This window comes from Corapipo altera, unplaced genomic scaffold (genome assembly GCF_003945725.1).
Source record: "Corapipo altera isolate COAL_440 unplaced genomic scaffold, ASM394572v1 2, whole genome shotgun sequence".
Classification (NCBI taxonomy): Eukaryota; Metazoa; Chordata; class Aves; order Passeriformes; family Pipridae; genus Corapipo; species Corapipo altera.
The window spans coordinates 1,771,962-1,787,171 of record NW_020884890.1 but is presented as its reverse complement, the minus strand read 5'-3'; the positions used below and the strand labels follow the sequence as shown (position 1 = coordinate 1,787,171).

General features: G+C 36.7%; 1 protein-coding gene across 2 annotated transcripts in view; it reads right to left on the bottom strand.

The window, feature by feature from the left end:
* The window catches only part of PRIM2 (DNA primase subunit 2), a 100,620-nt gene that overhangs the window by 66,351 nt on the left and 19,059 nt on the right, over positions 1-15,210 (bottom strand). For both annotated transcript variants that reach the window (XM_027645057.1, XM_027645056.1), the window contains exons 5-6: positions 13,463-13,558; positions 12,473-12,610 (exon numbers count right to left, since the gene is read on the bottom strand). In XM_027645057.1, the coding sequence (XP_027500858.1) occupies positions 12,473-12,610; positions 13,463-13,558 (234 nt within the window). The remainder of the gene's footprint in view (positions 1-12,472; positions 12,611-13,462; positions 13,559-15,210) is intronic.

The following is a 15,210-nucleotide window of genomic DNA, read 5'->3' as shown; positions in this document are numbered from 1 at the left end:
AATGCAAGTTTGAGAGCGATTCTAACCTCTACATTTTCTGTTCATCTTTACCAACAAATTTCCAGACATTTATGCCTTACAAAGATTATTCAAGGAAGCAAAGAACTACCAAGTAGTCAAAAAGGATTGAATAAGGAATCTACCAAGAAATCTCTCATGCAAGCCCATAGAACCTGACGGGATATACCTGAGGGTGCTGAAATCATGAACATGTTTTCCACCTTCACCAAGCACAACTGAAAAGTCCTGTACTATGACAAAATAAGTCCCTGCATTGGTACAAGATGGTGGCCAACTCACTGGAGAGCAGATCTCCTGGAAAAGACCTGACAATCTGGTAAACAGTAGGCTCAATTCTGGCAGTAAAGACAGATAGAAAATGTAGCGGGTAGAATTCTACTGGACTTGCCCTAATAGATGTTTATCAAAATCTCTTTTGTACCAGGAAATCCCAAACTAGACCTAATAATCTAGATGTGGTCTAATGACACAAGTCAAGTAAACGCAGAATTTCTCACTTCCACCTACCTACCATAGTCTGTCGATACAGCCCAAGAATGCTGCCAGGGCACTTTGCTGGTGCGTGCTGATCTTACTTTGCTTAGATGTGAACTATACTAGATCCAGACTGCAATGCTTATACTAAAAGTTTAAGCAACAGCACCACATAAATACAAGTGAACATTGCACTCAGATACACAATCTCATTGTGGTTGCTTTCACTATGCCAGGGAAATTCTTGGTGATTATGACTTAGATTTCAGTAGTGAGATTCAGAAAAAAATGTAAGGAGAAAAGGTGAAGAACTAATCCTGAGTTCGGAGTAATCACTTGTCAGATGAGACTATGTTACCATCTGCTACACAAATTTCTATGGTGAACCATGTCTTTAAAATAAAAATTAAATTAAAAAATAAAAGAAACAACAATAACACACATATAAACAAAAGCTTCTGCCATTCTATTCCCTAGAGGTTCTCTTTGGCTTCCAGTCACTGTCACACAGGCAAAGGAGGTTATGAAAAAGAAAAGAAAATGGATTTCTTTTTTGCAAATATCTCATATCCCTCTCCTGCTCATAATGACATTCATGACTGGGGAACAGAAAAGGCTTCCACATGAAAGAAGTGCTTACAATGACCCCCATACAGCTTCTGCACAGATTTGTCAGGAATGCTGGCAGAGCATCCTGTGCAGGCCAGGCCAGGAGCTTTCATTCTCCACTACTGCACAGCTACCTCTTAACCCCCCAGCAGTAGAGCACAGTTTATGCTCACACTCTTTCTGATGTATTCTTCCTTGCAATAACTGAATTCAAGTATCCCACATCTGCTCATGACAAAATCCAGCTCTTTAAAGAGCCAGGTACTAGGTTGTGGACTTCACATGAATTACTCACTATCTCGGAACCATTATAAATTCCCAAAGTCACAGATATAAACACACTGCTGGTTTCAAAAGCGTGCAGCTTGGAAAAATTTTTTATTCCTGCCTCTCTAATTATTACTTCAGTCATCTCTCTGTTGTCATGGTAGGCTCTAACAGCATTATCCTACAGCAAAAGAAAAGTTTACAAGATGAATAGAAGTGTCTAATAGTTTTCCACTAAAAAACGAAAAGTATTAATAATGAAAATCACATGTTATTCCCCAGACTAAATTTCAGCAAATGCACATCATCAGATGATCCACAACACTCATCTCTTTATTCCTCCTGAACTAGTTTCAGATCAAAAAGTCCAACTGGACTCACTATTTAAAACTGGTTACTCTAAAATTGACTAGTTGTACCATGAGTGATAGAAGTACTCAGAAGGAGGAAAGAGAAAGTAACAACAAGCATCAGTATGTCTCCTCTCCAATGACCCTTGTTTCCTATACAGGAACATCTAAGAACATCCCAAATTTAAAAGCAGATTAACCCCAAGATTTTCATTTGTTCAGTAGAAACAATCGAGAGAAATAATTTCAGTAAAGTTTAGGAGCATGTTGTAATCTGTCTTTGAAATCCCCCTTATTAAAATATCTAACAAGACAAAATGCTCTTGTTCGTGACAGATAAGAGACTCATTTTGAATTTAAATGTATCTTAAATTAATTCATAGCTCTTATTCTTTAGCCTACATCCTCCTGTTACATTTCTTTTACTTATTTGTTCATGCAATATGATCATCAACTTTTATTGAGAAACAGGTATTTGCTTCCTTTCACCAAGGGCTGTTACATGCCTAGCATTCTACAACGGTGTCTGAGACTAAACTCTTCCAACAATTCCTTTAAAAGCCTGTCATCTGGAGTAAGAAGCGATTAACAGTTTTATGCATTCACTTTGACAACTGGTAGTATTCTACCTACTTTCCAAAAAAGTAATGCAACATTTTCATGTTCCCCAAGGAAGATTCTCCTGATTCACACTTCAGTTTTTTAAGGAGAGGAGGTGGGGGAGTGGTGTGTTGGGATTTCCACTTTTTTTTAAATTTATTTTTACTATCTATAAATCAAAAGGATGGAGTAAAAAGAAACATAAATTATGTTTGGGATTAAGAAAGTTGGTAACAAAACAGCCTTCACCTCACTTGGGCAGTATAACTAGGAAAATAACAGGGAAAACTCATGGGTTTTTCTATTACTTAAGAAGCTCTAAGCACTACATCCAAATTTAATCCATTTCTTTCATATGTACCTCTATAAACAAAGTTGCAACCATTAATAAACCATGTCATTTTGCTTGTGACAAATAGTAATAAAAAGACCTTTGCTTTCTGATATTTGTTCAAGACTACAGATTATTTAAATTAAACATCAATCTTTACAAACAGAAAAATACTAGTATTCACATGAAAAGAATTTGTTTACATAAATACAGAAAAAAAAAAATCTTTCACAAGCTACATGTAAACTGAAACTTAGTATCTTCATTGGTCTGTTTTTCCCTGATACTTCACCTTGCTTTCTGCCTTTCTACAACTCAGACACTGAACAGCTAACTTAATGTCCTTTCAAAAGTCTGCAGAGCATATGCAAAATTTCACTTATAGCTGGACACTTCCCTGCGACCCACAGATGTTGAATTAATATATCATGATCTTCCAAAATCCATTTTTACTACAAAAATAGATATTTTGTAGCAAAATTACAGTACTTTTGTGCCTCCTCCCTCAGACAGATGAGGTATCATCAAATGAGATGATAAAAATAGTTTACACACATACTTACACTTGACATGCAACCAAACATACATAACCCACACAGAATCTATGGAAAACCACTCCTGGTTCTCTATTTCACAGTAACAGAAGATCCAAGGAGTAACAAAAAGCAGCCCAGGCCATAGAGACATGCCTAATCTAATACAGTTTATTGCTACTAGACCACCTCCTACTTACACATCTTAAGAGGAAAGAACACCGTCTCAGACAAAGAAATTTCAGTCCACACCAATGTCAAAGTGCTTCACACAAAGCTACTGGTATCTTTCAGGACTCCAGTGCTTGTAAATCCAGACAGGCTTGAAAGACTGACAGGTTAAGGTAGACCTGTAAAGGTGGAACACTGATCCCTCTCTCCTGAGCTAACTCAGTAATGTTTGAACACCAAGATTTCGACTTGTACCTTTCTTCAAGCTGAACAGATCACATGAGATAACTGTATATGCAGGTACAATACAGTACACCTCTCATGGAAATACAAGGCTACATCACCAAAAAGGAATGGAAAAAGGAATAGAAAAATAACTGGAAATATCTTGTTACACAGTAAAAAGTAGTTTGTATCAGTAGGTCAGTATGTCCCTGTAGGTCACAAATTCAGGAATTTAGAGAAAAAAAAATCAGGAATGAACTATAAAATAACCTGAGATAATTCAGCAGGAAATTCAATCAAAAGAAATGCCAAATCAACCGACCAACCAGAATCAGCTGAGCATAAGACACTGATTACCCAACTTCAAAATGTATCCCGCAGTCAAGATATTCAGGGATACAAGCATTACCCTCCTGAGGCAGAGAATTTGCTTCCCACTAGGAATAAAGTGATGATCCAATAGAAGCCTGGCAACAGATTACAGGCAATGTAGAGGCATTTGATGCTTTCCTGGAGACAAGCCATTGTTCAAATAATGATCTGCTTCTTTACAAGCCAAAGACGCAAAATGAAGTCACAGTTGGAAAGGGAGGGGGCCAGGCAGGGTACACCAACAGGCCCAATGCTACTAGAGCCAAGTTTAACTATTTCAGCTCATATTTTCAGCCTAGTTAAATCATGTTTCTAATATTTCAGGAAGACAGACTCCAGAAATCTCAGTGACAGCCCCGTACAGTCTGTCCGGAAGACAACAGGGTTTGAGTTTGTTCTAAAAATTCTGCTCAACTATAGTGCCTCTGAAACATACCCTGTTTTCCTATTTCCAGGAAAAAATATGTTGACAAATAATCTTCATTTACAAGAACTACAAAAAAGGTCCACTTCCTCTCCGCTATAAATACGCAAATTAGCAATTAATTGCAGAAAAATTACATTAAGAGATGAAATTTCCTTTGGGAAACCATAGTAAAAGGGAAAGTTATACAATGAGACCATCCAGAAATCAGCTGTAGCAACAGTGACAGTGACTAGCATTTCTAGAAATACTCAGTTCATCTATATTTAAAAGTTTGAAAATAAATATTCAGTAAGTTCAAAAGCATATTGCTACAGTTTTTCTGAAAAGAGTTCAAAACACTTGAGTTGGGTAATCAGTAAAATTAGTGGGGGGTTTTAATCAGTCTTACAGTTGAATTTCTTTTAAACACATCTTGGCAAAGGCATTTAAGATTAAACTTGTGCATAATTTACTCTTACACTTGCTGCTTAAAGAAGTGCTCCAACCTCTAAAAAGACTCTATATGTTAAGATTCTATCAGTCTATCACCTGATGTGACTATGAGGTGTTCAATTTATTTCATGTCTGATTTTGAGGTACTGACAGTCATTTCCCATTTTTCCTTCTGACTGAAAACAGGATTTAAGATTTAGTCCTTCCCCAAAGGTCAGCTGATCTTCATCATTAATAGGGATGGCAAAAACCCGTTAATGTTCCACATGCAACGTACCTTCCCTAGCTTAGGATATCGTAACAGTTTACTCAGGAAAATAGCCACTCTCCATATTTCATTAAAAAACGTATGAGAAAAAAATAATGTAATTGAAAAGCTAGTCATCACAATTTCTAGTGATTCAACCCATTTCTTTTTGCTTGCTCCATAAACTTGCTAAGCCAGAACATAGGTGATGAAATCAACTCCAGATAGATACTGCTACAGCTATCACATACAATTAGCTGTGGGTCACAGAAGCCCAAAAGAAAACAATCAGGAGAAAATGCAAATTTGTAACAGTGTCATCCTGAGACGTGGACTTTTGTTTACTTACCAACCGCACATGCCATTACAGTTCTTTCTCACTGACTGTAGTGCATCAATCCCCAATTACTGTTACCAGTATATTAATAAATTACATTAAACAGGTGCCAAATTAACTGAGATAAGTTTCCAGGTTATCACATCTGCCACACAACATAGAAATCAAATTTTACTTGCAACAAATATATTCTATTCCAGTGTTTTTTCTCAAATTTGGGGGACATCTTAACAGTTAAGCAAGCCTTTAGCATGCTTCAAATACTGCAAATCCTGCTTTGTTAGCTTGACTATTGTGAAATACCTACACGGATTTGAAGATCAAAGTATTTCCATACAAATCAAACCAGACAGGAGTATGCAAAGACCACAGCAACTGTTTATGATGCAAATGTAGTACTCAAGAAAATCTTATGCTCTGTAGTAGATGGAAAAAGCCAAGTCAAGAAACAGAAAGACAAAATACTGAATACAGTTAAATTCCATTTAACCTCCTAATATTATTTACAATTACTTTACACTGTCAATCTATGTGGTCTCTAGAAGGAATACATGTACTTCAATTAAGGATGTATTTCAGAAAACAGCCAGCAATGGGACAATTAAGGGGCCATGGCAAAAAAATAAAAAAGCCTACAAAGAAAAGTACAGCGAGTTCCTTTGTCTTGCAGGTAACAATGCCACGTGCAGGCTTCATTTTCTCTGCCATACACACTCTTGAAGTCATTGCCCTTAATATCACTTCTCCCACTCAAAAGTATTACCATTTTATTCAGTAGACTTGTGTCCTAGACAAGGACCTTACAATATCTCAGAAAAGCACTGCTGCTTCTCTGCAAAACTTTTACTGCAAACTTTCACCTGAGAGATTCAGAGGACAAAGTCACTGTAATCACGTTTTATCTTAGCTGCCAAAGTTACTATATTACTAACCTTGTATTTGCATATTATAAAAATCATCCATTTACGTTACAGCGAATTACTTTAAGTTAACACTGGGAACATAACACCTGAAATGAATTTCAAGTGACAAGACCATCATCAATCATACTTTCTCAACATTAATGCCACTACACAAAGCCTTCTGCTTCGCTGCTTGAAAGCATAGGTGTTTTAGGACAAAAACGTTACTGATGCGTCTCCCAAATTAACAAGTTCTTTGAATATAGCATAAATCAACTGAAACAGCATATTTGACTAATATTTAATTTTAAAAGACAAATCATTACAAATATTAGTAAGGCAACTTACTTGAGCAAACATTTCTAATTATTTAAAAGATACATGCCAAATCAGGAAAGCAACCAATAAAAAAATATACAAAAATCAGAAAACACCATGAGGCTTTCTTTCTGCACCACATCCTCCAAACGCAACCACTTGATTCGTAGACATTTTATCAGATTACACAAGATCATATTTCAAGGTAAAAAGAGCAGAAATTAAATTAGGGAAAAACACATTCCACCAAGATTGTATGTATTAACACTGGAATCAATTTCTTAAAGTACCAGTTTATGCTATTTCCAGTTTATATTTTAATTTGAAGATTGTTAGTTCCTATATGATGTTCTGACAAAGTGTCTTCACAAAAGCAACCTTTTTGCAGTAATAATAATTCAATAATTCAAAGACTAGCCAAGTTATTACTTCAATTTCTAGGCTCAAGATGGTGAAAAAACAGGCAGAATTTAAATACAAGTATGATAAATCTACTGAAAAACCATCATTAGACTATGAATGGAAAGTTCAGTTATGCTATCATGAATGATTACATTTCCTGAACTGTAATGTTCATTACGGTAAAATGACATGATGATTCAATTTAGTTGATGCAAATACTGATAGAGGTATCCCAGTCAGAGTCAGGTTTTTCAGCATCTGGGATCCCCACCTCTTGAATTTATCCGAGAGCTGTTTCAGAGAAGGAGCCCAGGAAACACAGAAGCTAACATGACTCTGTGAGCTGGAACCAGAGTGATGAACTTACTGCCCTCCAGCATCCAACCTCAACAGATCTACAAGCCTTGTGACTAAAAATTAAAAGAATAGCCACAGTTAACCCACCACAACCTAAGGGCCAAACTCCCACCCAGCTACTGATACAGACAGGGAGATGGCTTATCAATTATCACTGCAAGAAAACAGACTCAGCTTGAGGAAAATTAATGTAATTTACTGTCAGTTAAAAGAGAATCAGGTAGTGAGGAGCAGAGACAAACATTAAGCCAACACCTTTGCTGCCCTCTCTCTTAAGCCAAACTGTATTCTTCCACCCCAGGCTCCCACACCTTCCACCCAGGGCAGTGCTGGGGGCAGACAGGACGGCAGGGGCAGCTGTGGTCGGTCTGGAACAGCTCCTCTCCACAGCTCCTGCCTGCTCATATATTTCCCTTGCTCCGGCATGGGCTTTCTCCCATGGGATGCAGTCCTTCAAGAATACAAAAATCCTTAAGCATGGGTTCCCAACAAGAATGCTCCACCTGCTCCAGTGTGGGTTCCTCCTGGGTGGCATGGAGACCTGCTCCAGTATCATGGAGAGTGTCTCTGCTGCTTCTCACTCCTTTTGGTTGCCTCCTCTGTCAGGTGTTTTGCCCTTTCTTCTTACACACACTGTCCCCAAGGTGCCCCCCCTTGGCTGTGGGCTCAGCTGTGCCCTGTGGTGGGTGGGTCAGAGCCAGCTGGAACTGTGTTTCCAGCACAGGGCATCCCTGTCCTCTCCTCACAGAGCTACCACCCTGCAGCCCCTGTTGCCAGGCCACTGGCACCCAGTACACAGGTTTAAAACTACTAGTGTTATTTTAATAATAAAAGGAGCATTTTATAGGCTCAACCTAAAATCATAACCTCTATGTAAAAGATTTTCTGATCAATCACATAGGAGGAGGATTTGTATCAGACATTAAGTACTAAATGGTACTATGAGAAATGCAGTTTAAAAAAAACCTAAACGCATTTTCAGAAATGACATTATTTCAGGGGATCAAACAGCACAGGGAAGCTCACACCAAATGCTGCAACACTTGGGACAGGCAGGAGGTGCTGCCCACCCCTACACCCCTTGTGGTTTTCCAGACAGGGCAGGAACTGTGGAGGCAAACTGCTGTCCAACACCAACTCCATTTCAAACATGTCAGACAACTGCCAATGTAATATTAAGTCATTTTCTCAATTATTTGAGGACACTGTTGATAAAGGCCAGTTGCAGATGATGATTTGTCAGCTCCTTCCATCCTCTCCCCCTTTTGTCCTACTTCAGATTTCTCTGGAGCAATCCCAATTCGTACAGTATTGAGTACAACACAGCTCTGATGTGGGTCTGCTGGTCTGAGCCATAACACTGAGGTGAATCTTCCGATTTAAAAAAAAAAACAAACCACAAAACCCAAAACAAAACAAAAACACAAACAAACAAACAAACAAACAGCAAACCCCCTACTTTCCTCAAATATGAGATCCAAATTTTTGTGTATTAGCATAAACACAGTGAAACCAATCCTCATGAATAAAACACAAAGCAAATTTTGACGAATTTAAATTGCGTTAAGTTATAAAACAATTGTAGAGCTAACATTACAGCTTACATGCTGTTACAGAAAATGTTCAAGCCTTCCTCTAGTTTAATCATCATTAATGGCACAGGGAAATTATTTACTATCAAATGGGTCAGAGAATACAGAAAGGTCTTCCCAGTATTGATTTTACACATAACATTAACTTCTTCAGTTGCACTTGCAATTGCCAAGAAGGCTTAACTAATATTAACTCCCCCTGTTATTGAGCCTCAAGGAATAGCCACAGTCAGGATGTCAAACTTATTTTTAAAGGATAAACCAAAACAGCTCAGTGCTTCATGGGCTTGACTAGAAAGTGAATAAAGCCTAACTGACTGAACTGAATTTCTGCCAGTATCAACATAAAACTTTTTTAAAAGGTCAGTCCTATGAATTATTTACTGTTCTCTCAAAGCTGTGTCAACACATCAATTTACTCTCATTCTATTTCTCCCTTACAACCCCGACTAGAATCACTCTGTAACATGCAGGATGGTGACACAAGTCTGCAATGTAGTGAGCAATGTAACAAGACTAGGTAACCACCCAAATTATTCAATGCTTTCAAGACCTAGGAAGAGCAACTGTAGCACAAGCACAGTCCCATAAAGTCTACAGTTTCAGAGCACCTTGGAAAAGACAGGGCAGGCCTTCATCATAAGATCACTCCTGCGCAGGCATAACTCCTTCCAAAAACCTGTGCATGTGACTGCTTGGAGTAGCACCAAACAAGTTCCAGGAGGCAAAACGTGCATCAAGTACTAACAACCAATATTATTATATTATTATAACTGTAAACCTACCCATACAAGAAAACTACACTGCTTTAACTTTGAAGAATTGAACGACTAATGAAAGGTGTAAGAAAGATTCCTCAAAACTACGTTTGAAAGACCATCTTTCCACTGTCTATAATCAGGTTATTTTGCCCCTTAGAAGCTTACAACAGACCATCAAAGCCAGAAGTATTGGCCAAAGTCAAACTACCCCACAGAAGATACAAGTATTTAACCTAATTTCATGAACCTGTGAAGATACAAACCCCTTCTTTAGAAACAGCATTCAAGCCTAATTTGGATTATCATACTGTTAAGATGTTTAATTCTCAAATTCAAATAAAAAAAGGATTGCCCATTAGAAAGTACTGAAAACAAAGTGTAAAAAGCCGGATGCTGCAAACCCACTAAAACATACTCTCAAAGAAAACATAAGTAATGCTTACTGAAGTGGTAATGTTATCAAATACATTCATTAAAAGACAAATTAAATAACCAGCCCAGTGATGATGTTTAATGCTCTATTACTTCTTAATTAAGTTTGACCATGATGCACAACTTCTGTGCAAAGTCGTCAAGACCTCTATACTACCAAAGTGCTTGAAGTGAAGCACATTTCTCTTGACTGATTTCTCCTCTGCAGCAGACACTCCCAGCATCCATGTCCTACCAAGTACAGCTAAACCAGCTGTACTTGCAGAACTTAGGTCTAGGTCAAACACTATTTCGACAACCACTTTTCACAAACAGTACTGGAATTGTGCTACTGTGTCATAACTTCTGTTTAAATGTGCCTCTTCAGTCCAGATGTGGCTGAAGAAAATCATTAAAGATTATCCTCCAAATTTGTATGCTGCAGAACAGCAACCATTACCATCTTCAGATTTGAAAAAGATTCCTTCATATAGTGCTTTATTTAAAAGTGTATTCTTACAGTTTCACTGAAGCGTAATTGATGTTTATAGTTTTGTTCCACTGAAAACTACACTAAGTATCCAGCTACCAAGTATCACACTTCAGTTATGCCTCTGCTGTAACAGAATAAGGTTAGACTGACCTCTGTAAAACATGACGGAATTTTGCCCTTCATTTCCAAAAGACTTCAATTAATAATATTCCTAGCATCTCTTAGCAGTGCACTGTGCTGGCTAAAAATAGCTGAAACAGTTTATTAAACACAGTTTCTCACATTAAACTAGTGATCAAAAACCTCTAACTTCAATCAAAAGCTCTGCAATAGAACACTAATCTTCTTTTATTCTTTAGTCAGAAAATATAGTCAACTTAAATAAACAAAGGTTATGCATTAAAACCAAAAATTAATGCAAACCTGAAATACTGTAATAACTTAAAACACAGCAGTTCTGTACAAGATAATTTTCCTAGCTCACGAGTGTTCAAATTTCTAAGCCATGACTACAAAGCATAATATAAAGAAGTTTCATATAGTGTGTGTATATATATATATGTATATATGAAGTATCTATATTTACTATAAAACAGTTATTGGCTTTAACAAAGAAATCTGGGTTAAATTAATAATATGTAAGATGGGGGGGTGTTCATATGTAATATAGTGCATGTGTTCATAAGAAAAAGTTGCAGATTTCTGCTCAGACTGAAAAGTCAGGAAGCCTACTCATCACAGTTCCTACTGTTTTTCAGACTTCTCAGCTACTTACACAACAGGCAAATTCCAGAAGTACACAAAGCTTCTCACAAGTATTTTAATAGATGCAGATAACCTGTGTACTTAGCTACACTTCTATAGAAACATTAGTTGTTTTTAAATCCTACATAAATGTTATCAGCTTTCAGCAAGAACATTATGCATCAACTGAAATACAGATATCTCCAGTTGCAGTTGTATTAAAGAGTTCTAATGAAAATGTTCACATAAGAGTATCACAATTTTCATTGCACACAGGTTCCAGTTATACTCAAAATTAAGAAGATGCCAGTATGCTAATTTTCTAATTTGTTAAAGGAATGCATTTTTACTTCACACTGTTTGTTTACTAAACGTTCATGGTCAACCTTGATATTAATGTCACATAGCAATACAAGGCTTTGAAAACATTCAAAAAGCAATCTAAACTGCCTTCATGTTTTTCAATGCTGCATTTTCTTGGATTAAAATTCTGTACATTAGACATGGTCACCAACTTTTAAACCCAGTGAACCATAAACTGGCAATTCCTGAATTGATCACCGAATTACTAACAGAAGAACATTCACATACAGTATTTACTATATATGTCCTAACCAGATGTGATACCTCAAATATTCATTCAACAAAGACTTTACTTTTGCCTGATATGTTCTGACTTAGCTCATTTCAGTTCTTACTAACAAAAGAAAGAGAACAATTAAAAAAACCTATTTTTCTTGTTCCAACAAAAAACTGTTGCAAAATGCTATGGGAGAAAAGAGATGAGTAGAAAAAACAGTTGTGTGCATAGGGCTAACATTTTGAATGAAAGATCATATTACTGTCTCTGTGAGAAACAATTTTAAAATCCTCTAGCAGAAATTTCTTTACAATGCGCATCATAAGCTAAATTCCATTTAAAATTTATGAACACTCAGCTTATAATGAACTTTTTTAGTGCTGCCAGTATTTTTGATAGCATTTCTGGTATTCTACAGATGGAAGCAGATAAATTTAAAAGTCAAAAAAAGCTACTGTCCAAGAGTGTCACTAAATAACGCAACAAAAGTTGTAAAAATCAGACTGTCTGACTTACCGCCAATGCTTTAGATAATTTTGTTCTATAGTTATTCAAAACAATCGCATCAATCTCCTTAAATGGCACATATGCAAAACCATCTTTAACAAATACTCTTCTGGTTCTAAATAGATCTACAGCATCCGCAAGTCCAACCTGAGAAAGAAGAAAAACACACATTTTGGAACAGCAAAATAATGCAGTAACAATGTTTACAGCCCTCAGATTCAAGATGGACCAGTAAAGCTTTAAGTCATTCTCTGTCCTTTAACACTGTCTCCAGACAAAATCCAAAGATTGTGAAATTACACGCTGACTTAGGAATAGCTGATCATTATTTTAGTGGAAAAATACTGTTTGCTTATGGAAAGTCATGCAACTCATCAAAATAAGATACTTCAAAGTTCCTATCTACAATTATTAACTCATTTATGTAGCTTTGCACTGCTTACTGATTTGATATTTGAAAATGGACTTCTGCTGGCCTTCTGTTTCAGATGTCTCAAAATATTTGATTCATGTAAGCTACATTTAAGAGGTCTTGCTAACAGATCTGGAACCCAATTTCGCTCCAAAGAATCAGTCGGCTCCATTTAGAAACTTCTTTCCTCTCCCCTTGTTCTCTCACAAAATGAATTCCAGATTAATACTATCAGACCAAACATAGTTTCAGCAACAGATATTTGAGAATGTCTCCATCCTGAATTGTTCTTCAGCCAGGCAAATTAAGTCATTTGTCTGGGAAACATTACAACTTAAGGCCATTTTTGTGTCAAAAGCAAAGGATAGCAGAAGAGGACAGAAGTTTAGTAGTTTAAAGCTCCCTTCATTTTCCCAGTCCCTCTCTCTACCCTTATACCCATATGAAGCAGAGAAACTCTCATTAGACTCAGTTAATTTAGATAGTTGGATTAACTGTTAGTATTGGGTAAACTTTAAACTAGTAACTGCACATTTAACTAAGAGAGAATGAATGCAGATCTGAGGAACTTAGCAATTTCTACTTACCTTATAGAACATTTGTTCTTTTACTTTAGGCAGACTGAGGCCAGGAGTTGATGTATACAGCTCATTTGCCAGTTCAGTTTTCAGGTCTTCACTAACCTAAAACGAAGAAGTTGTTTTAAAACTGCTGAAATACTTTAGAATAAGGCTTTTTTTAATTAACATGAATGAAAAGATTATTTCAACTGTAAATATATCACCAGCTTAGTTGAAAAGGGAAAAATAATTACATATTCAGCACGTGAACACTAATAATCAATTAAGCAGAAACCAGTAAAACACTAGTGGTCAATAGTGTTAAGCAACTTTCCTTATGAAGAAAAACATCAGATTTTAAAATACAATAATTTTAAAAATTAACACAAGAACTGGAAAACATACTTTTTAAAAGTCAATCTCTTTAAAATAAAACTCATGACAATGCTTGCTCATCTCTGAATTTATTATATGCATTAAAACAAAGCAGGATGAATCAATGGAACTTAGTAAGGGTTTTGTCAGTTTTTTAACAAAAACATCACTTTCAGCTCATTTTTAAATCCTTTTAACAAAATTATATATAATCTTATATTCATAAATTTAACTTTTTTTTTTTAAGGAGTGAGAACAATGGTATATTTATTGTCCTCTAAATGTTAGCACTTTTCCAAGTAAGTTAAGCAGCAATGCTCTAATTTAACAACTTGAAGTATTTAACCCAAAATTTCTAGCTTGAAAAATCACAATGTTAACTTACTAATACAAAAACTTAAATACTGCATATACGTTAACACACATCACAGAATCACAGAATATCCTGAATGGAAAGGGACCCACAAGGATCAGAGTCCAGCTCCTGGCCCTGCACAGGACCATTCCCAAGAGTCACACCATGTGCCTGAGAGCATCATCCAAACGCTTCTTGAACTCTGTCAGGCTTGGTGTTGTGACCACTTCCCTGGGGAGCCTGTTCTAGTGCCCAACCACCCTCTGGGTGAAGAATCTTTTTCTAACATCCAACCTAAACCTCCCCTGACACAACTTCAGGCCATTCCCTTGGCTCCTGTCACTGGTCGCCACAGAGAAGAGATCAGTGCCTGCCCCTCCTCTTCCCCTCACAAGAAAGTTGTAGACTGCAATGAGGTCTCTCCTCAGTTTCCTCTTTATAGCTTTCTTATATTGTGGTGCCCAAAACTGCATACATTTGCCTAATATGTTCTTGATAAAGTATAATGGAAGTAGTCCCTGAGTGAAAGGGATTAAGTGTTAAGAAACACAGAATACCTTCTCAAAATATAGATGGACAGAGATGTCATCAAAGCATAACGTTGTGAGACACTGCTGGATGTGTCTAGTCAGGAACCAAGCCCAGGCCATCACAGGCAACACATGCCCAGACTCCAAATGCAAGATAAAAAAGACACTCTGTCCTTCACCTCCATGGAAAGAGTTGTGCATAAGCAGTTTTCTTTTCTGAATAGGGCAGAATATCTAATTTGCTGATCAACAATGACATGCAGTTAAATAGGCATTTGAACAAAATTTTTTTCCTTCTCAATTGAAAACCTCAAGAAAATGAAACAAAACACTTTTCTTGGAATTCATAGGAAGGACCCTTTAGTTTCAAACTTGTAGAAGCACCTTAGCAAAAGAAAAAAGTGATTTGATAGATGCATATGATATGGCCAAGGCAGTAATGTCAAGAAGGTTTATGGTTACCCTGTCTGCATCTTGATGTACTCTCTCAGGAAAAACAGCTTTAAAAAATAATA